General features: G+C 45.4%; 1 protein-coding gene and 1 long non-coding RNA gene across 2 annotated transcripts; both read right to left on the bottom strand.

Moving 5' to 3' along the window:
- Positions 1–14,912: 14,912 nt before the first annotated feature.
- Positions 14,913–19,699, bottom strand: LOC119278386 (disease resistance protein RGA2-like). The gene is made up of 3 exons (XM_037559740.1): positions 19,543–19,699; positions 15,764–19,276; positions 14,913–15,663 (listed from the first exon to the last, which is right to left on the bottom strand). Exon 2 carries the CDS (start codon positions 19,247–19,249, stop codon positions 15,779–15,781), a length of 3,471 nt encoding a protein of 1,156 aa, XP_037415637.1. The 5' UTR covers positions 19,250–19,276; positions 19,543–19,699; the 3' UTR covers positions 14,913–15,663; positions 15,764–15,778.
- Positions 19,700–20,797: 1,098 nt separating this feature from the next.
- On the bottom strand, positions 20,798–22,124 carry LOC119278387. The gene is made up of 2 exons (XR_005137767.1): positions 21,719–22,124; positions 20,798–21,180 (listed from the first exon to the last, which is right to left on the bottom strand). It is a non-coding gene; the product is annotated as an uncharacterized LOC119278387 (long non-coding RNA).
- Between the last annotated feature and the right edge of the window lie 1,503 nt (positions 22,125–23,627).

The following is a 23,627-nucleotide window of genomic DNA, read 5'->3' as shown; positions in this document are numbered from 1 at the left end:
AAGATCGGTGTTCGGCTCTATCGCCGTAGAGGTTGCTGCCCCCGAGGTGGTGTCTAGCCATCCATCCTTGGTCTGCGCAGCCGGCTCCGAGTCGAAGATCGGAGCGGGTTCGAGTGCGGCCTCCAGGGTACTGTCCGGCTGCAGAGCTAAATCATGCCCATCGTGACAGTACGGCACGCTCGGCTGTGGCTCGAATCCGTCGAGGATCAAGTCCCCGCGGATGTCAGTCGTGAAGTTCAAACTTCCAAATCTGACCTAACGGCCAGGGGCGTAGCCTTCGATCTGCTCCAGCTGGCCAAGCGAATTGGCCCACAGTGCGAAGCCGGCGAATACGAAGATCTGTCCGGGACGAAGGTCTCACCCTGGACTGCATCGTCGTTAATGATCAAAGAAGCCATCGAGCCTATCGGTGACGACACAGAGGAACTCTCAATAAAAGCACCAATGTCGGTGTCAAAATCGGCGGATCTCGGGTAGGGGGTCCCGAACTGTGCGTCTAGGCGGATGGTAACAGGAGACAAGGGACACGATGTTTTTACCCAGGTTCGGGCCCTCTTGATGGAGGTAAAACCCTACGTCCTGCTTGATTAATATTAATGATGTGGGTTACAAGAGTAGATCTACCACGAGATCAAGGAGGCTAAACCCTAGAAGGTAGCCTATGGTATGATTGTTGTTCGTCCTACGGACTAAAGCCATCTGGTTTATATAGACACCGGAGAGGGCTAGGGTTACACAGAGTCGGTTACAAAGGTAGGAGATCTACATATCCGTATCGCCAAGCTTGCCTTCCACGCCAAGGAAAGTCCCATCCGGACACGGGACGAAGTCTTCAATCTTGTATCTTCATAGTCTTGGAGTCCGGCCGATGATGATAGTTCGGCTATCCGGACACCCCCTAGTCCGGGACTCCCTCACCTGTAGTGCACCTTTATAGTCACCCAGTTACGTTGTGACGTTTGGCACACCCAAAGCACTCCTACGGTATCCGGGAGTTACACGATCTCATGGTCTAAGGAAGAGATACTTGACATAGGAAAAATCTCTAGCAAAACGAACTACACGATCTTGTGCTATGCTTAGGATTGGGTCTTGTCCATCACATCATTCTCCTAATGATGTGATCCCGTTGTCAACGACATCTAATGTCCATAGTCAGGAAACCATGACTATCTGTTGATCAACGAGCTAGTCAACTAGAGGCTCACTAGGGACATGTTGTGGTCTAAGTATTCACACGTGCATTACGATTTCCGGATAATACAATTATAGCATGAATAAAAGACAATTATCATGAACAAGGAAATATAATAATATTCCTTTTATTATTGCCTCTAGGGCATATTTCCAACAGTCTCCCACTTGCACTAGAGTCAATAATCTAGTTACATTGTGATGAATCGAACACCCATAGAATTCTGGTGTTGATCATGTTTTTCTCGCGGAAGAGGTTTAGTCAACGGATCTACGACATTCAGATCCGTATGTACTTTGCAAATATCTATGTCTCCATCTTGAACATTTTCACGGATGGAGTTGAAACGACGCTTGATGTGCCTGGTCTTCTTGTGAAACCTAGGCTCCTTGGCAAGGGCAATAGCTCCAGTGTTGTCACAGAAGAGTTTGATCGGCCCCGACGCATTGGGTATGACTCCTAGGTCGGTGATGAACTCCTTCACCCAAATTGCTTCATGCGCTGCCTCCGAGGCTGCCATGTACTCCGCTTCACATGTAGATCCCGCCACGACGCTCTGCTTGCAGCTGCACCAGCTTACTGCCCCACCATTCAACATATATACGTATCCGGTTTGTGACTTAGAGTCATCCAGATCTGTGTCGAAGCTAGCGTCAACGTAACCCTTTACGATGAGCTCTTCGTCACCTCCATAAATGAGAAACATGTCCTTTGTCCTTTTCAGGTACTTCAGGATATTCTTGACCGCTGTCCAGTGTTCCTTGCCGGGATTACTTTGGTACCTTCCTACCAAATTTACGGCAAGGTTTACATCAGGTCTGGTACATAGCATGGCATACATAATAGATCCTATGGCTGAGGCATAGGGGATGACACTCATCTCTTCTTTATCTTTTGCCGTGGTCAGGCATTGAGCCGAGCTCAATCTCACACCTTGCAATACAGGCAAGAACCCTTTCTTGAACTGATCCATTTTGAACTTCTTCAAAATCTTATCAAGGTATGTGCTTTGTGAAAGACCTATGAGGCGTCTCGATCTATCCCTATAGATTTTGATGCCTAATATGTAAGCAACTTCTCCAAGGTCCTTCATTGAAAAACACTTATTCAAGTAGGCCTTAATGTTGTCCAAGAATTATATATCATTTCCCATCAAAAGTATGTCATCTACATATAATATGAGAAATGCTACAGAGCTCCCACTCACTTTCTTGTAAACGCAGGCTTCTCCATAAGTCTGCATAAACCCAAACGCTTTGATCATCTCATCAAAGCGAATGTTCCAACTCCGAGATGCTTGCACCAGCCCATAAATGGATCGCTGGAGCTTGCATACTTTGTTAGCATTCTTAGGATCGACAAAACCTTCCGGCTGCATCATATACAGCTTTTCCTTAAGATAACCGTTAAGGAATGCCGTTTTGACGTCCATCTGCCATATCTCATAATCATAGTATGCGGCAATTGCTAACATGATTCGAACGGACTTAAGCTTCGCTATGGGAGAGAAAGTCTCATCATAGTCAATCCCTTGAACTTAGCGACAAGTCGAGCTTTATAGATGGTGATATTACCATCCGCGTCCGTCTTCTTCTTAAAGATCCATTTGTTTTCTATCGCTCGCCGATCATCGGGCAAGTCAGTCAAAGTCCATACTTTGTTTTCATACATGGATTCTATCTCGGATTGCATGGCTTCAAGCCATTTGTTGGAATCTGGGCCCGCCATCGCTTCTTCATAGTTTGAAGGTTCACCGTTGTCTAACAACATGATTTCCAGGACAGGGTTGCCATACCACTCTGGTGTGGAACGTGTCCTTGTGGACCTACGAAGTTCAGTAGCAACTTGATCCGAAGTACCTTGATCATCATCATTAATTTCCTCTCCAGTCGGTATAAGCACCACAGGAACATTTTCCTGAGCTGCACTACTTTCCGGTTCAAGAGGTAGTACTTCATCGAGTTCTACTTTCCTCCCACTTACTCCTTTCGAGAGAAACTCTTTTTCCAGAAAGGATCCATTCTTGGCAACAAAGATCTTGCCTTCGGATCTAAGGTAGAAGGTATACCCAATGGTTTCCTTAGGGTATCCTATGAAGACGCATTTTTCCGACTTGGGTACGAGCTTTTCAGGTTGAAGTTTCTTGACATAAGCATTGCATCCCCAAACTTTTAGAAACAACAGCTTAGGTTTCTTCCCAAACCATAATTCATATGGTGTCGTCTCAACGGATTTAGACGGTGCCCTATTTAAAGTGAATGTAGCTGTCTCTAGAGCGTATACCCAAAATGATAGCGGTAAATCGGTAAGGGACATCATAGATCACACCATATCCAATAGAGTGCGATTACGACGTTCGGACACACCGTTACGCTCAGGTGTTCCAGGCGGCGTGAGTTGTGAAACGATTCCATATTTTCTTAAGTGTGTACCAAATTCGTGACTTAAATATTCTCCTCCACGATCTAATCATAGGAACTTTATCTTTTGGTCACGTTGGTTCTCTACCTCATTCTGAAATTCCTTGAACTTTTCAAAGGCCTCAGACTTGTGTTTCATCAAGTAGACATATCCATATCTACTCAAGTCATCGGTGAGAGTGAGAACATAACGATATCCTCCGCGAGCCTCAACGCTCATTGGACCACACACATCAGTATGTATGATTTCCAATAAGTTGGTTGCTCGCTCCATTGTTCCGAAGAACAGAGTCTTGCTCATTTTGCCCATGAGGCATGGTTCGCATGTGTCAAATGATTCATAATTGAGAGACTCTAAATGTCCATCAGCATGGAGCTTCTTCATGCGCTTGACACCAATGTGACCAAGGCGGCAGTGCCACAAGTATGTGGGACTATCGTTATCAACTTTACATCTTTTGGTATTCACACTATGAATATGTGTAACATTACGTTCGAGATTCATTAAGAATAAACCATTGACCATCGGGGCATGACCATAAAACATATCTCTCATATAAATAGAACAACCATTATTCTCGGATTTAAATGAGTAGCCATCTCGCATCAAACGAGATCCAGATACAATGTTCATGCTCAAACTTGGCACTAAATAACAATTATTGAGGTTTAAAACTAATCCCGTAGGTAAATGCAGAGGTAGCATGCCGACGGCGATCACATCGACCTTAGAACCATTCCCGACGCGCATCGTCACCTCGTCCTTCGCCAGTCTCCGTTTATTCCGCAGCTCCTGCTGTGAGTTACAAATGTGAGCAACGGCACCGGTATCAAATACCCAGGAGTTACTACGAGTACTGGTAAGGTACACATCAATTACATGTATATCACATATACCTTTAGTGTTGCCGGCCTTCTTGTCCGCTAAGTATTTGGGGCAGTTCCGCTTCCAGTGACCCTTCCCTTTGCAATAAAAGCACTCAGTCTCAGGCTTGGGTCCATTCTTTGACTTCTTCCAGGTAACTGGCTTACCGGGCGCGGCAACATCTTTGCCGTCCTTCTTGAAGTTCTTCTTACCCTTGCCCTTCTTGAACTTAGTGGTCTTATTGACCATCAACACTTGATGTTCTTTCTTGATTTCAACCTCTGCTGACTTCAGCATTGAAAATACTTCAGGAATGGTCTTCACCATCCCCTGCATATTGTAGTTCAACACAAAGCTCTTGTAGCTCGGTGGAAGCGACTGAAGGATTTTGTCAATGACCGCCTCGTCCGGGAGGTTGATCTCCAGCTGGGACAGGCGGTTATGCAACCCAGACATTTTGAGTATGTGCTCACTGACAGAACTGTTTTCCTCCATCTTACAACTATAGAACTTGTCGGAGACTTCATATCTCTCGACCCGGGCATGAGCTTGAAAAACCATTTTCAGCTCCTCGAACATCTCATATGCTATGTGTCGCTCAAAACGCTTTTGGAGCCCCAGTTGTAAGCTGTAAAGCATGCTGCACTGAACGAGGGAGTAATCATCAGCACGTGATTGCCAAGTGTTCATAACGTCTTGGTTCTCTGGGATGGGTGCTTCACCTAGCGGTGCATCTAGGACATAATCTTTCTTGGCTGCTATGAGGATGATCCTTAGGTTCCGGACCCAGTCCAAATAGTTGCTGCCATCATCTTTCAGCTTGGTTTTCTCTAGGAACGCGTTGAAGTTCATGTTGACATGAGCTTTGGCCATTTGATCTACAAGACATATTTTGCAAAGGTTTTAGACTAAGTTCATGATAATTAAGTTCATCTAATCAAATTATTTAATGAACTCCCACTCAGATTAGACATCCCTCTAGTCATCTAAGTGTTACACGATCCGAGTCGACTAGGCCATGTCCGATCATCACGTGAGACGGACTAGTCATCATCGGTGAACATCTCCATGTTGATCGTATCTTCCATACGACTCATGTTCGACCTTTCGGTCTCTTGTGTTCTGAGGCCATGTCTGTACATGCTAGGCTCGTCAAGTTAACCCTAAGTGTTTCTGCATGTGTAAAACTGTCTTACACCCGTTGTATGTGAACGTAAGGATCTATCACACCCGATCATCACGTGGTGCTTTGAAACGACGAACTTTAGCAACGGCGCACAGTTAGGGGGAACACTTTCTTGAAATTATTATAAGGGATCATCTTATTTACTACCATCATTCTAAGTAAACAAGATGCATAAAACATAATAAACATCACATGCAAATATATAAAGTAGTGACATGATATGGCCAATATCATATAGCTCCTTCGATCTCCATCTTCGGGGCTCCATGATCATCTTCGTCACCGGCATGACACCATTATCTCCATCATCATGATCTCCATCATCGTGTCTTCATGAAGTTGTCACGCCAATGACTACTTCTACCTCTATGGCTAACGTGTTTAGCAATAAAGTAAAGTAATTTACATGGCATTCTTCAATGACACGCAGGTCATACAAAAAATAAAGACAACTCCTATGGCTCCTGTCGGTTGTCATACTCATCGACATGCAAGTCGTGATTCCTATTACAAGAACATGATCTCATACATCACAATATATCATTCATCATTCATCACAACTTCTGGCCATATCACATCACATGACAATTGCTGCAGAAACAAGTTAGACGTCCTCTAATTGTTGTTGCATCTTTTACGTGGCTGCAATTGGGTTCTAGCAAGAACGTTTTCTTACCTACGAATAACCACAACGTGATTTTTCAACTTCTATTTACCCTTCATAAGGACCCTTTTCGTCGAATCCGCTCCAACTAAAGTGGGAGAGACAGACACCCGCTAGCCACCTTATGCAACTAGTGCATATCAGTCGGTGGAACCTGTCTCACGTAAGCGTACGTGTAAGGTCGGTCCGGGCCGCTTCATCCCACAATATCGCTGAAGCAAGAAAAGACTAGTAGCGGCAAGCAAGTTGACAAGATCTACGCCCACAACAAAATTGTGTTCTACTCGTGCAATAGAGAACTACGCATAGACCTAGCTCATGATGCCACTGTTGGGGAACGTTGCAGAAAATTAAAATTTTTCCTACGGTTTCACCAAGATCCATCTATGAGTTCATCTAAGCAACAAGTCATGGGAGAGAGATTGCATCTACATACCACTTTATAGATCGCGTGCGGAAGTGTTCAAGAGAACGGTGATGATGGAGTCATACTCGCTGTGATCCAAATCACCGATGACCAAGTGCCGAACGGACAGCACCTCCGTGTTCAACACACGTACGGAGCGGATGACGTCTCCTCTTTCTTGATCCAGCAAGGGGGAAGGAGAGGTTGAGGAAGAAGACTCCAGCAGCAGCAGGACGGCGTGGTGATGGTGGAGAGGCAGTACTCCGACAGGGCTTCGCCAAGCACTTAACGGAGGAGGAGAGGTGTTGGGGAGGGGAGGGGCTGCGCCTTGGATCAGGTGTTCAGCCCTCCCCTCTCCCCTCTATTTATAGGGGAAGGGGAAGGGGGTCGGCCCCCTCTAGATGAGATCTAGAGGGGGGCGGCGGCCAGGGAGGGGGGCTTGCCCCCCAAGCAAGGGGGCGCCCTCACTAGGGTTCCCCCCCCCCCAACCCTAGGCGCATGGGCCCAAGGGGGGGTGCCCAGCCCTCCAGGGGCTGGTTCCCTGCCCCTTGCGGCCCATGAGGCCCTCCGAGAGGGGTGGCCCCTCCCGGTAGACCCCTGGAACCCCTCCGGTGGCCCCGGTACAATACCGATATGCCCCCGAAACTTTCCGGTGTCCGTATGACAACTTCCCATATATAAATCTTCACCTCCGGACCATTCCGGAACTCCTCGTGACGTCCGGGATCTCATCCAGGACTCCGAACAACATTTGGTAATCACATACATGTCTTCCTAATAACCCTAGCGTCACCGAACCTTAAGTGTGTAGACCCTACGGGTTCGGGAGACATGCAGACATGACCGAGACGGCTCTCCGGTCAATAACCAACAGTGGGATCTGGATACCCATGTTGGCTCCCACATGCTCCTCGATGATCTCATCGGATGAACCATGATGTCGAGGATTTAATCAACCCCCTATACAATTCCCTTTGTCAAACGGTACGTTACTTGCCCGAGACTCGATCGTCGGTATCCCAATACCTCGTTCAGTCTCGTTACCGGCAAGTCACTTTACTCGTACCGTAATGCATGATCCCGTGACCAAACACTTGGTCACTTTGAGCTCATTATGATGATGCATTACCGAGTGGGCCCAGAGATACCTCTCCGTCATACGGAGTGACAAATCCCAGTCTCGATCCGTGTCAACCCAACAGACACTTTCGGAGATACCTGTAGTGCACTTTATAGTCACCCAATTACGTTGTGACGTTTGGCACACGCAAAGCACTCCTACGATATCCGGGAGTTACACGATCTCATGGTCTAAGGAAGAGATACTTGACATAGGAAAAATCTCTAGCAAAACGAACTACACGATCTTGTGCTATGCTTAGGATTGGGTCTTGTCCATCACATCATTCTCCTAATGATGTGATCCCGTTGTCAACGACATCTAATGTCCATAGTCAGGAAACCATGACTATTTGTTGATCAACGAGCTAGTTAACTAGAGGCTCACTAGGGACATGTTGTGGTCTAAGTATTCACACGTGTATTACGATTTCCGGATAATACAATTATAGCATGAATAAAAGACAATTATCATGAACAAGGAAATATAATAATAATCCTTTTATTATTGCCTCTAGGGCATATTTCCAACACCACGTCCTAACTGCCATTAAATAAGTAACTTACCACTCCCCACCACACGTTCACCCACCTCCCACGCGCTCTGGTTCGAACTCCCCTCTTATCCCCACCTACAGTAGATCGAGAAAACTCTCGCCGACGACCGCTGCAACCGCCTCCATGGAGAGAAGCCTTGGCTGGCAGAGAGCGATGATGGAGCTTGCCGGCGATGACGAGGGGTGGCACGCACAGTTGACGGAGGTGTGAGGCTTGTTCCCCAGCATGGAGATGTTGGTCAGCCACGCACGTGGCCTCGTCAAAGTCCTCACCGATGCTGAGAAGAAGCGCGCCTTCCCCTACGGCCGCGGCGTCCCGCTGGCTCTCCTCCTCGTATGGGCAATGCGAGAGGCCATGCTGAGCGACTCCCCTTTTCAGCGCACAAGGTGGTGGATGTACCGCTCCACCACCATGCCGCTGCAGCCAGATCCAGCATGCGTCACGTCGAGGCGGAGCGTGTCGACGTCGAGCTCGCTCTTCCTGCGCCCATCAGCACGGACTACCAGGTCCACCACGTGCCGAAGCCACTCCTGTCGTTTGGCTCTGACATCGTGGAGTACGACGTGGACGAGGTACTGGTCATCCCTGATGACCATGAGGAGGGCGAGGAGGATGCCGTGCAGATGGTAGCACCGGTCGCCGTCGAGGGTGGCAACACAATGCCCATCGACGTGGAGCTCCTTCCCCTCCTCCCTGACACAGTGAAGGTGGAAGAAGAGGAGGTGGCTCAGGATTAGGTGGCGCAGCTGTCGAAGAGGACGGCGGTCAAGAAGAAGGCTTCTCCGTGTGTCGTGCGCCGCTCATGCCGCCTCAAATTTCCGAAGAAGTGAAGATGGGCACAATTGCTTAAGGAGGAGGAAGTTGCTGGTTATCTTAAGTTAGGTATGCTGTTATATGTTTCAGCATATAAGTTAACAATATTTTGGGTTTGATGTTGGTTAGGTATGCTTTTATATGTAAGAATATAAGTTATGCAATCGGTACGGTTTGGTCGGGTTCTTTGTGACTGAAGAACTGAATATCTACTGCTCACCCTATGTGTTATGTTCAGCTAAATTTCAGAATATTGAATATGTACTGTTGCTTTGCTTCAGTGTTGCATCAAAGGTGTAGGTGCTTCTAGATGTTGCTCCTATGTTGCAACAAGACAATGAAGTGGGCTGCTGCATAAATCAGTAGTGTTGCTAGGTGATGTGCCCATGTGCATCACTTACCAAATATAGAACATGCCAAAAGTGCATTGTCTGGCAAATATAGAACATGCCAAAAGTGCATTGCCTGCTAAATATAGAACATGCCATCATGATGGCCCCATGTTATTTTTGCTGCAATCTCTATTACACTGTGCACATAAACTGAATACTAAATAATTCATCAGCATTTCATCATGTCAATAACAACGATGTCAATAAGTTTATGAACAATCTACTTGCTAACTATGACAACAATCATAATGGCAAGCAGGCCAAGATACAGCAGACCTCCAAATCCTAAAATCCTATCCCTATAGAGCAATATTTCCTTGTGCATCTTAACCATTGCCCTCTTTTCTTTCTCATTCCTTTTAATTTCAGCTTCATATTCTGTAATCTTAGTCTCCAGCTTCTTGTTCTTCATGGCAAGATACTTAATGACTGACTTTGCTTTGCTATCCCACTCCCCATCAACCCATTCAACATAATCAGAAGCGATATCATCCTAAATAAATCATGAGCAATTCAAGTCAATTTATAACTGAACTTGCCACTGCAAGCAGTAAACACTGAACTTTTTTGCAGTTTGACCGCAATAGCACCACTAGTTTGAAGATCATGCTCAGTAGACTAACCTCAAACCCACATCCCAAGAATGCGCTGCCAAAATTGTCTGCATCTATGCAGACACAACCACTAGGAGTTTCCCAATGACCACATAGATGGAGCTTGTCAGAGCCACAGGTCATGAATTGTGGGCGATAATGCTAGGATGTAAAGAACAACAGTAAAGAACTTACCTTTTTGCCACCAAAGTGTAGCACTGAAGAAACCCTAGCCGTGGGTTCTCCCAGCCCACCGCCGCCCAGGAAACCCCCGTCCCCTGTTCCACTCGATTCGCCACCGCTGCCTCCTGTGCCACTGAATCCGCCCCACCTGCTTCCAGGACCCAGGGTTCGACCTAACTTGCGGTCGCCACCGCTCTTCTCGCTGCAACCGCCGCCGCCCGCCGCCCAGCTCGCTGTCATGCTTTCGCCGTCGTGATTTGGAGGGGCAAATGGAGAGAGAGGGCTAGGGATTTGGAAAGGGAAACGAGAAGATGACATAAGTTAGCTATAAGTTAGCTCTTCTTCTTCTTCTTCTTCTTCTTCTTCTTCTTCTTCTTCTCCAAAATGACATAAGTTAGCTATAAGTTAGCTCTAATATGCTTAGTTCACTCAAAGATGGCATAATTAGCTAGGTTGGCTCCTTTTTACCTAAGTTGGCTCTAATATGCTAAGTTATCTCTACTATGCTTAGTTTCCTATTGGTTAGCTCCAAAATTACTTGTGTTAGCACAAAATGACCAAGTTTACATAATAAGCTTATAGTCTTTTTCTTCTTCTTCTTCTTCTTCTTCTTCTTCTTCTTCTTCTTCTTCTTCTTCTTCTTCTTCTTCTTCTTCTTCTTCTTCTTCTCCAAAATGACATAAGAAGGCCTTTGCTGGCACGTGTTCAGACGGACGGTTTGCCATCCGCTGGCGGACGGCAAAGGAGTTTGCCGTCCGTGATCCATGCCTTTGCCATCTGCCATGGCGGACGGCAAAGAAGTGAATTCCAGTAGTGCACTTCTTTTCTTTTTCTGCCACCCATCTTGACTTGGCTCTACTGATTGTATCCTTACTAAGGGTTGGTTCCTGGCATGTGTGCTTAAAAGGGTTCACTTTGACCTGAACATTCGTGCTATTTCACATTTTAGATGCGAGCATCCTCCATGGACAACCCTCAGTCGGACAGTGCACTCTGTAACGTACTTGATCGCTCTTGTCAACTTTGAAAGTACGTTCTACCTTGATGCAGTATGTCACAAGTGCATTTTTACACTCTGTCATGGATGCAAAAACGGTACCTTCTTCCATATGAGGGTTCAAAGGGTCCCATTCAACAACTGCAAGGTCTTCGTCCTCACCCACCGCGTCATCATCCACATGGACTGCATTCTGAGCATCTTGGTTTTCAGCCCGAGGTGCCCGTCGTAAATTCTGAATAACATCAGAATATAGCTTCTCTTCATCAATCCCAAAATTGGAGGAATCAGGCTCCACTTCAAGGGGGACCCTACTGCCGGTGCCCACGCTTGTCGAGCCACCATGTCGTTTTGCACCAACTGAACTATTCTGGCTAGAGCTGCCATTACAACGACTTGGTTTTCCCCGAGATGTTGCACCAGCCATCCTAGGTCCAAATGCCTGCTCAATCACGTCAACTTGCAGCCTCACATGAAAATTCTCTTTCTCCTTATGCCTAGCAAACATGATAGGCAGCTCTTCATCATTACTAACTGTCACCCATTTCTTTTCCCCATCATAATATTTGTATTCCACTTCATCAAGCAAACCCCAAGGATATTGGCTACAAATTACCTCCCCAAATTGTCTGAAACTCCAATTACAAGCCATTGGCAACCGATAATCGAAACCTCCTTGGAATTTCTTCTTATTCTTTGCATTCAACATGTACATGTCCCTTCTAATGTGCACCAAGAAAGCAAACCGCAACTCCATCCTAACCGACAAAAAATAGAGACGCAATCAGCACACTAACCGGGCAAACTAACTCGAATCGACTATTCAAATGCACAACTAAGCTCAATCTAAACAGGAGGCGTGACTTACCCCTCGGGAACCCAGTCGTGGATGCGGCAGATCTCCGGCCCGATAATGCCTGCCTCGCCAAATACTTCGGGGTCGCCACTGCTCGCCATTTCGCCCTGGGGTTCACCCTCGTGCTTCAAACAGCTCCACCAGCCCCCCATCTATCAGCACTCTGGCCGGGTGCACGGAAGGAGGCCGCGGCGCGGGTCGAGCAGGTGGCGGGCACCCCACCCGTGGCGTCGCAGGAAGGTGGCGGGCGGAGTAGGTAGCGGTGGAGCAGGACGGCCGCGGTCGCGGCCACGGCAGCGCAGCTAGTGGCGGCGCAGGTGCTGGTGGCGGCGGCGGCGCAGGACGGTCGGCCGGCGGATGGGACAGAGTGGGCGCGTCGAGTTGGCAGGTTAGAACCCTATGATTGATTTGGGGATTTTTTTTTCACGGTCCCACATGTCAGCTCCAAACCACGTCCACGCAATCCCACGTGTAACCTCCGGACCCACTACCACTAACGCGGGCGGACGGAATGGACTAAAATTTGGCCGTTTGGCCTCGTCATAGTAGCTGCGCATGGACTAGGGGCAAAACTGAGCACAATTCGTAACTGAGGGCAAAACTGAGCACATGGACACCACTGAGGGCAAAAGGATAATTAACCCAACAAAGAATTGCCCAAAAGTCGATCAAAGTTTTTCCTTCATGAAAATTTGTATACTAGTGCCCAAAAAATGTCAAGTTTATTCAAAAAAAAAGTTCTATAATTTTTGACTTTTTCATAATTATTAAATTTTTCCATATAAAGTGTATATACACCTAGGAACCAAAGGGCATTTCCCTTTGGTTTACCGACTATCCACCAAAAAAATGGTTAGCACTATGTGCCTAAGAAATAACTTTTTGTAAGTTCATTTTTTAAGGACTACTCTATTTGTAAGTCTTAACAATAATATAAGAAACACTTCCAGTCCTTCGATATATTTACTTTCCAGTCAACATTCATAGCTTTTCATTTTACAAAAGCCAGAAGAAATATTATATACATGAGTTCGTTGCTTGAATCTGTAAAACATAAGTTAATTACGCAGATTGAAACTACTGCATGTGCGATGATTCCTCATACGAAATTTGCATGACGCAACATCCACTGGTCGCTGCACTTTTAGTCCACATCACTGACGGTTCCATCTGCTACATCGCGCAAAATTTGTGCAGGAAATATCGTCCGTATAGCACTGCTCTATGAGGATTAGCTTGATAGTGTTCTTGGAAAATTGAAGTAAACAATGTGCCAGCTATCCAATGGGATTGTTTGAACTGCAAAAATGTTCTCTCAGCCATGAAAAAAACAAATACTCGGAATTTAAGATTCCGGTTTAGTGGCACTTCAATTGACCTGCATTTCATTTCCTGGAATATAGCTGGATCACTTATACCTCTGTGAAGTAAAACTCACTCTGGGAAAATAGTTTCTTATCAACCACTCATGATTCCAATGTATGTGTACAACAATGGTCTTACATGGCTAAACTTTTCGTACGACACATGACAAGTTCAAATGATTTTGTGACTAAAAACATAACATTTCTTTGACTTAAACTTCATGTGCAAGATTGGACGTATCATTGGCTAAATATGTGATGCAGTGAAGTTCCTTACAAAATGGACGTATCATTGGCAAGTTGGCACCGGCAATCTGCCGCTTGGCGTCAGTTAGTAGCAAACATTCACAACTCCCCACACATACGCACTGTCAAAAAGCTTAACACTAAGTAGCTACAGGAAGTACAGTAGAGATGAAGCAACAATATTTATTTATGCCCCATCCGTCGGCATAATTAAGCACCTCAGTTATAGTCAGGCTACGAACCCTCAGCTGGCGGTGGGTCCAATGGGCCTGTGCTGCCCACGGTGTCATCTTCTCATCTCCGTCAGCGCAGAGGGCAGAGGGCAGAGGCAGAGGAAGTGGCTGGATGTGGTGAGGAAGGAGCAGAGGCACCTCATCACATATGCCCAGGTCCAGCTCGGCAAGATGCTCGCCGACGCATACATTAGAAGAAGTGTTCACTGGAATACTAGCTATCCTTGATTCCATGGAAGAATTAATCTGGTGAGGATTAGTTGTGGACAACAGGTGAATAAATCTGCTCTAGTTTGTAATTGTAGTAGCAGCATGCTTCATGTCAGGCTCCCAAAGGTTGCAACTCAAGGAAGGAGTAGACATAGGGTCAGATTATTACTGCCATTGTTATGCGCATTGTAGGAATTGAAAATCTCATCACCAGTACGATATTACTGTTGTGTGGAGGAAAAATTCTTCGCTCCGTCAAGTGTCATTTACCTGAAAAAGGGACTTGTTGTGATAGCACATACTGATTATGTGCACGCAAAAAATACAACGTTGTACACATTGATTGGAATCAGAAGCGGTTCATAAGAAACTCCATGGAGAAAGGCAAAAATACTTTTTTGCTTTGTCGCCAAAAAAGTGGGGAAGCCTCATGTTTGTAACGCAGTCGTCTGTGGCCAAAAGGAAGAAAAAGAACTGAAATGTTTGCAAGATGCTAATAACATTACACGGTTATACTCCCTCCGTTTTAAAATAGATGACTCAACTTTATATTAGTACAAAGTTGAGTCATCTATTTTGAAACGAAGGGAGTACCTCGCAAACACATTAATGTTGGCAGTGAAACTAGGTATGTTGTAGAAAATGGCAGGAATAGCTATGAAGCTACGCCGCACAATTAACTTACATGTGGTAGAAATATATTGCAGGCACGCATACATACTCTGCTGTACAGATTAAAGCAACGACAACTTTCCGACTGTCTACTACAACAAGTTGTGTCCGGCTCCGGCGATGGAGGGGCGATGACGGCGGCGCGCCTTCGGCTCGCTTCGGTGCTTGTAGTCGTCGCTAGGTGGTTTACGAATCTGGATGTAATTTTTATTTCTGGTATTCGTTGTACTGTCATGATTGAAGATGAATAGATTGAAAGTTTTTCCGAAAAAAAAGCAACGAACTGTTTTTTTTAGGCAACAACGAACTCGTGTATGATATCTGCTGGCCTCCGCAAAGAGAGAGAAGTAATCCCATCCCAGACAGAGGGCTTCCAACCCACCCACCCTCTGCTGCTGGTTGATCTGTCGGGCCTCTGCATCCTCTCTGCTCCTTCCTCCCGTCTCCGTAGGCGCAGGCAAATCTCGCTCCCTCTCCTACACCTTCGAAGCACAGCCCCAGGCGTGCGCTCTGGCCAGGATGGGGGCGGTTGCCTCAGGCCGCGCCTCGCGCAGCGGCAACCTTCCTCTTCCCCCCTCTGCGCCCTGCCGACGAGGACGGCGGTTGGCCCCCCAGGACGCGCACAACAGCAAGATGGGGGCGGATCGACCATTGTGTCCTTTATGCCGTGGAGTCTTTCAGAGATTCCCACCTGCAGGTACATCGATTCATCGCATGTTATCTCCGAATTTGATGTGAGAAACATTAGAGATTAGACACAAGGGAGATTGTTTTTTTACCAGGGCACTCACGCGTATGCCGATTTACTACGCAGCTTGGATTTTGTAGACGAGACACGAGAGCAAGTGGAAATACTCCCCACCTTCGCTGCATCGTCTTTTCAACTCCGGGCAGCCTCCTATGCTCAAGCTTTCGAGGGCGGGCAACCGCTCCAGGAGACCATGCGGGAATTCCTCCAAAGCTGGACAACCCATAATACTCAATCGCCTAAGAGAAGTGAGGCCACACATCCCATCCGGCAGCGCTTTCAGGCCACTGCAGAAATTCACTTCGAGACTTCTCAGTTTTGCCAGATTCCCGAGGTTCGAAGGCAGTGCTACCACACTGAGGCAGCCTAAAATCATCAGTGCCTCTAGGGACAACGGAAGGGCCTCCTCCTCAGACGACGAAGTTTTCCCCTCCAGGTTGTGACAATACCTGATATATAGAGAGCGGAGGCAATCCAAGGACCGAAGCTCCTCTGTTGGCCAGCGGACAAGATTGCTGCAACTGCTAATCGTCAGATTTTCCACAAACGAAAAGCATTTCCAAACCATAAGTTGTGATCTGGACAATCGAGAGCTTCTGACCAAGCTGTTGGGGCCTCCCAGATACAAATGCTTCAGTTTTTCAAGAGGTATTTGACTTTGGCTTTGCTGGGCGTCTAGAGACAACATGGGTATGTCTCCTGGAGACCGAAGAGTTAACTTGGCGAGAAATGGCCAAGAGCCCAATTGGATGCTCATAAAAACTAAACTGACTGTAGTACTGTGAACTCTAACTATTGTCAACTCGCTGATATTGGGGATCACTGGAATACTTGCAAGCTTAGGGCACTTTTCGATCTTTAGCTCTTCAAGCATCGGGAACGTTACCAAGCTATCACTAGCCTCTCCCACACTATTTTCTGCCCATATCTCCAGGCTTGGTAAATCAATCAACTCCATCCTCTTCAACCCAGGGAAAATTGGCAGAGGGGTAATGCATCCTCTGGCTTCAACATCAAGGTTATTACATAATGTGGTCAGGTTATCCATCTTTTGTAAGGACAAAATCTCCAGAGTGACCGAGAACCATACGACGGGTATACTCTTGCATCTTGGGCAATCGGACATTTCGAGTTCTTTCAAACTGTTAAACATCTGAGGCTTTCTCATCCATTGTGATATTCCTAGGCCGCCATATCCACGTATCTCCAAATTTTGGATATTACTGTGAGGTTCTAAACACTGCAACACTTCTTCCACATTGCAGGCCATATCTCTAGGCCCATCACCTACTTTTTGGTCCCAAGAGAATAACAACTCAGTTAGATTTTGCTTCTGATTGAGGTTGGCTTCTTTTGCATTCTTGCCACTCCTTATCTTGCTCAAATTCAGCAGTTCCAGCCTATTGCTCAGGTGTTGCAAGTCTTTGAGCTGCTCTATCCCGAGACCATATCCAGTACCCACAACAAATGTTGTTAATATGTGAAGGTTGTTCAGTACACCAAAATTTGGGGACATACTTCTGAGACGATCACAACCAGATAGATAAAGATGGATGAGCTTTCTCAATCTTGCCATGTTTTGTGGTAACTGCTGCAACTTTTGACAACCTATGAGCCTCAGTGTTTGCAGATTATACAACATACATACTGAATCTGGCAAACTAATGATGTCTGACCAAGAGAGGTCAAGATACCGTAAATGTTTTGCATTTATGGCCTTGCAAATGACAATTAGAGAAGGGGAGCAATCCAATGCTCTTAGTGATGCCAATACCTGTTGCAACTCCTTAATATCTTTGTGTGATCTGCTCAGAAAATTATAAGTATGCTCCGCCCATGATTCCGAAGGAGCTAACATCGTGCGGAGGTATGTTCTGCCTTTGCATAACCCACTGATTTGTTGCAATTCGGCCGTTGACATTTGCATGTGACAAACACCTTTTAACAATGCTTTTTGCTGAGACAATTCTTCTACACTTGCACATTCATCTGTGACATCTTTTGCTAGATCATGCATTAAGTCATGCATTTTACATACAATTGTCTCATAATTTGTGCCACCCCAATAGACAGCAGATTTGACTATCACTTTCTTATCTTGGAGGAAGGACCTCCAAACCAACTCATCGAAAATGAATTCTCCTTTCTGAATTAAATCCATTGTTCCCTCTTCATGAATAAAGCCATTTGCCATCCATAGTTGGATCAACCTATCCTTCTCCATCTCATAATCCTTGGAAAAAACTGCACAGAATGCAAAACATTGCTTCATTTCAGGTGATAGGTGTTTGTAGCTTAATTTCAGTATGGGCATGACTTCATATTTGCCTCCATCATTATCCCCAATGTTACTTTCTTCGATGGCCTTCCATTCCTGTACTTTTTGCTTTGAACTCAGCAATCCGCCCATTGTCTTGAGAGCAAGAGGCAACCCCCCACATTTATTGACAATACGCCTTCCGATGGCGACCAACTCTGGTTGGTCATTTACACCATTGCTAAATGCTTTGTTCGAAAACAATTCCCATGAGTCTTCTTCACTCAGAAATACTAGCTCGTGGGGCTTGACAGTGCACATTATAGAGGCCACTTGTTTGCTTCGACATGTGACCACTATAACACTTCCTGGTCCACCAACAGAACACAATAGTGGCTTCAGTTCATCCTCCCACATTCTCTTCTCTTCATTCCAAACATCATCGAGAACAAGTAAAAATCTCTTCTGGCCAATGATTTCCTCAAGTTGCTTTCGCAACAACTCAATGGTGTCAGGAATGTCACATCTTTTATTTACAGCCAACTCAATGATGGATTTCAAAAGAGCAGTGGCATCAAAGTTGTCTGACACACAGTGCCACATCTTCAACTGGAAATTTTTCTGGACCTCTTGGTCATTATACACCATCTTAGCAAGAGTCGTCTTGCCAAGACCACCCATCCCAAAGATGGGCAATACCTTCACCTTCTGCTGATCTTGTTGGTCCAGCAGTTGCTTGACCACCACCGTCTTATCATCATCTCTTCCAAAGATTTTGGTACAGTCATCCAGTTTTGAGTGCGTCTGCCGGCAAGGATGTTGCCGCTTCTCCCTATGGACAGAATTCTCCAGGCCAAATTTGTTCATCTCCTCAACCAACTTATTGATCTTCTTGAGGACGTTCTTGAGTTCCCTGCTCATTTCAAAACGGAAGAGCAGCGGGCTGTGGCGCGTGATGTAGCTGAGTGCCTTTCGAGTAGTGGACTTGCCAATCCTAGATTGGCGGCGCAGCGCCTCGTACTGGAAGTCGTCGAGCACGTCGTCGGCCTGGTAGGCGACGGACTTGAGCTCCTTCATCCAGCTCTTGACATAGGGATTTTTCTCGCTCATCTCCTCAGCGTTGGCCAGCTTGCACTCGACTGCTAGTAGATGCCGCTCGAGCGTTTGGCGGTCGTCGTCAAGGCCATACATGCGGGTCACTGTCTCGACGAGTGCGTCTGCGGCCTTGCCAGCCACGTCGCGGACTAGAGGGAGAAGCAGTGACTCTGCCATGATCTTGCAGATCGGAGGAATTGGAAACTGCAGAATTTGAAGAACAGAAAAGCAATTAAGCACTGACAGAACACCGAACAACCTTGTTATCTTCCTATGGAGCCAGGAAACATTGTGCTCCTAGCTTCAAAGCAAGGCTTACCACCTAGCAATCCTCCTTCTATTTACTTTATTTCTTAGTATCACATACTTTTTGCTATATATACTTAAAAATTCATGTTCTGTACAGCTAAAAAGGAAGATGAACAACCGATAAAGAGCAAAACAAGGTAAGGATTGAAGAGAGCACTCACCTCAACAACGCCCAAATTTGATCTTCCGTGAAAGAGCAACGATTCTACTGCTCGTTCGTCGCCAGCCCTGTGCAGATCTCTCACACGTCCAGGCTGCTTTGGTATGGGAATGGGAGGTTGCTGGAGAGAGAGGATGCAAGCAAATGGAGATAAGATCAAGGGATCCAAGAGCTGAGTTGACTGGTACCTACCGGTGGCCCCTCAATTATATGGTGTGTGCCCCCCTGTGCGGTTGTTGGAGAGAAGGAATCCAAGAGCTACTGATAAGTGTACCTACCGGTGGGCCCTCATTATTTATTTGCAACTGTATGTCACTACTACTTCAGTATCATATTTAGGTTAATTTGCTTTATAACTTAACAAAATTCTGTTGGCCACTGCTCCAGGCCAAATTGAAAACCAGAAATCGCACAGCCAGGAAGGAATTTCTGTGTGGAATGTATCACCTATGTTATTGCAAGAAAATTCTGAAGAGGCGCTCCTGCATCAATTCTTTTTCCTGAAGCAGAGGCCCAAGCAAAAACTCAGTTCTCGCCAAACAAATATCGGTTTTATCAATGGCTGCGGTTGAAGGAGAGTGGATCAAGGAATCCAAGACCTGAACTATATATTGACTGGTACATGTACCCGGACTGAGATCCAGTGACTTGCCTCTAGCAAGTCACGTTGTAACTGGCCCCCTCTCATCTGCCGTCCAATGCAGATCCAACGCATGAGATTGGCCCAAAGCAAAACAGCCCACACCTACAGACTTGGCAAAAGCACAACTGCACAAGCATAGAAGCAGGGCCGACATGGCACTCAAACCTCTTCAGATTGCCCATTTTCACAAATTCTAATGCTAGTACATAATGACAACAGCAGCAAAGCACCAAGATATTCCAAATTACATATTTCACAGCCCACATTTGGCTTAATAAAAACACGAGAAAACTGTCCAAATTGCATATTATGTACGGCAGCAACACAACACTGGAACCTGTCCAAATTGTATGGTTCTCAGCCTACACTTGTAGGATTGGTGAATACAGAAGAAACAATGCCAGTAAAGTAATGGAACCTTTTCAAACTGGACAATTTTGACACTGAACACTGGATATATTAGGCCAGTATACTTGTACACTTGGCTATAGTTTAATCCAAAGAGTGAACCATATGCACACATGAGGAGAGATAGGCCACATTAGACCGATTCTAGCAGTACTCAGCATCCAAATTATGCAACAACAGTCTTGCTACTGGACAATCACCGGAGTACATAGATTAGGCTGTTTCACTTGTACACTTAGGCCACAAAAGATTATAGTTAGCCCCAAAATACTATTCTTAACTCTGTCCAAAATACTAGTATCTAATAGACTTGCACATGCTAAAATAAAATCATGATCATCACAAGGTTTGCGCTTTGGCTCACGATCAGTTTGCGCTTTCCTTCTAGTGCCCACATTGGAACACACAAATCTGTGTGAAGTCGCTTTTCCATCAAATTTGCTTAAGTTAATGCATCTTTTCCTCACCATATTCTACCCAAAACACCGAAGCCTCATCCGAATATATGAACCTCATACCAACTTGAGGTGTCCTCTTGCCAATTTCTGCCATTGCACAACACTTTCAAAAATGCATAACACCCGAATTCTGCCAAAATTCAAAACAACATGTATAATTAGTGGTCGACCGATCTGCTTATTAAACAATGCAAGAGGACAAACACGGATACAAAAAATGAAGCATTGGAATCTTCTAAATTGAAATGCATACTGCCATCAGTACATATACAGGATTGGGTTTCATGTGCACATTACTTAACAAAAATGGCAGCGAAGCAGAAAATGTGCAGGTTTCTTGCCCTGTCTGATTTGTTACTTGTTACTAAATCAAACGAAGTTTCAGACATGGGATGTTGCATACTTGTTACTAATCAAACAACAATGCAGAGAAGCTATCTTGTAGTATACGGAGTACTTCCATTGCACCATGAGAGATAAGCTACAATTTCAGAAAGGCGAGTCAAGATGCTGCAGATATGCAATTTATTAAGATAAAAAAGAAAAGCAGTCAAGCAGAACATTTAGTGCATTTATACGGCTGATCTGGTGTACCAGTAAGAACAACTTCAGCCAAAGTAAAAATTCAGAAAATGTTGCAGTCTGAATATGAACAACAGGGGACTCACGACAGAATCATCCGGAGAGGTTCCCGTAGAATCGCCCGGTGCAGTGCCAGCGGATCTCCTCCCTCCTCTGCAGCGACGCCGGAGCCCCTCGTCGCTCTCCTCCATGGAAGCGTAGCTCCTCCTCCGCGACGGCGCCGAGCTGCCTCGCTTCCAGGGGCACTTGCGCAGCTTTCCTCTCTCTCCCTAGACTCTCCCCTGCGTGCCGGCTCGCCTTCCTCTCCTCCGCGACGGAGACGGTCGCCCTCAACCCTCTCGTCCGCGCCGCGGCCTCCCGCCAAATCCCTAGCTTCTGCCCGCCATAGCCCTCGTCCGTCCCTGTTAGCTGTGGCTTGGTTTCACTTGGGCCAATCTCACACGTTGGATCTACATTGGATGGCAGATGAGAAGGGGCCAGTTACAATGTGACTTGCAATAGGCAAGTCACTGGATCTCAGTCCCATGTACCCACTGGTGGCCCCTCATTTATTTGCAATCATACATCACTGTTGTTGAATATGGTATATTTTTATAATGAGTTCCGCTTCGGTACAACCCCCCTCCCAAAACGTATAAAGGGTAATATGGACATTTCACAACTTTTGTATGTATGGTGAATCACCCAGTAGACTTATACGCCGTACAAATTCGAAAGAGGCCCGCTACTGGGCCGGCCCACTAACAGAACAGAAATAGAGCAATATATGGTCACAAAAAGAGTAGAGAGGCTCAGTCAAGATTCGACCTCGCGACCTAAGACCATATACGGTGTTCTGCTAGCCAGTCAAGCAGTCAACTCCTTTCGGTATTTAGGTAGCGCGGGTATTTTATTAACACAGAAGCGGCACAACTGAAACACACACAGAAACGGCACAATTGAAACAGCATTTACAAAATTTCGAATGTTTCACGGAAAATTCTGAACATCTTCTAAATACCGAAAATTATTTAGATTCCCTGAACAATTTTCTAAAACAGAAACATTTTTCGACATTAGAAAACAGAATTTGGAAACACAATCATTTTTTTGAAATCCACGAACTATTTGTAATACGCGAACTGTTTTTGAAATCCACGGTTTTTAAATATTCAAACATTATACAAATCTATAAAAAATAGTTAAAACAAGAACAATTTTTTGACAACATGAATAACATTGAAAACATTGGAACACATTTTGAAATGAGAACAATAATTGAAATTCCGAAAAAATGAAAAAAATACACACGAGCAAATTTTAAAACTCTAAGGTTTTTCCGAAACACTAACAAATTATGCAAATTCCGAACATTTTTTTGAAATTGTGAACAATGTTCACAACCGTAAAGGAAATTTTGAAACTCCATTTTTCTGGAAAACATGAATAAATTTAAAAATTCTGTACATGTTTTAAAACCCCTCCTATTCTAGAAATCATGATGAAAATTTAAAATTTTCGACTGTTTTTTGCAAAAAAAAATGAACACTTTTTTAATATGTTGAATATTTTTTGAAATTTATGACATTTTCCAAAAGAAGCATAACAAAAAGAAACACAAAAACTAGAAAAATAGAAACGAAACCAAAACTGAGAAAAATTAGAAAAAAATGGTTTAGGAACCTTCTAGAAGTCCTAAAACCGGCAAGTAACCTTCCAGAAGATTCACAATACCGGTGGCTCGAACACTTAGATGGCCCCGCCCATTCTACAATCGTGTGTGTGATTGCCCGACAATTTTCCGCAACAAAAAAACATCGATAAATGATCGGATGTGTCGCGACTTGCATATGGTTTCGAAACTTGCTCAAATCTGGCATGGGCATGCTCAGCTTCCTGCAAAAGTCGAGGTCATTTCAAGAATAACAAAAAGTGGGCCATGTTCAATGGAGGGTGCCCGCGTGGGCAAGAAGGCTCTGTTTGAGAGCACGTTGTTTCTCAACATCGTTGAAATGG

Source organism: Triticum dicoccoides, chromosome 3B (genome assembly GCF_002162155.2).
Source record: "Triticum dicoccoides isolate Atlit2015 ecotype Zavitan chromosome 3B, WEW_v2.0, whole genome shotgun sequence".
Classification (NCBI taxonomy): domain Eukaryota; kingdom Viridiplantae; phylum Streptophyta; class Magnoliopsida; order Poales; family Poaceae; genus Triticum; species Triticum dicoccoides.
The sequence above is the reverse complement of the archived record's forward strand: the minus strand, read 5'-3'. Positions and strand labels throughout refer to the sequence as shown.

What these genes read in the sequence shown, in the direction of transcription:
- LOC119278386 (XM_037559740.1), bottom strand. Translation starts at nt 19,249, where the DNA reads ATGGCAGAGTCACTGCTTCTCCCTCTAGTCCGCGACGTGGCTGGCAAG.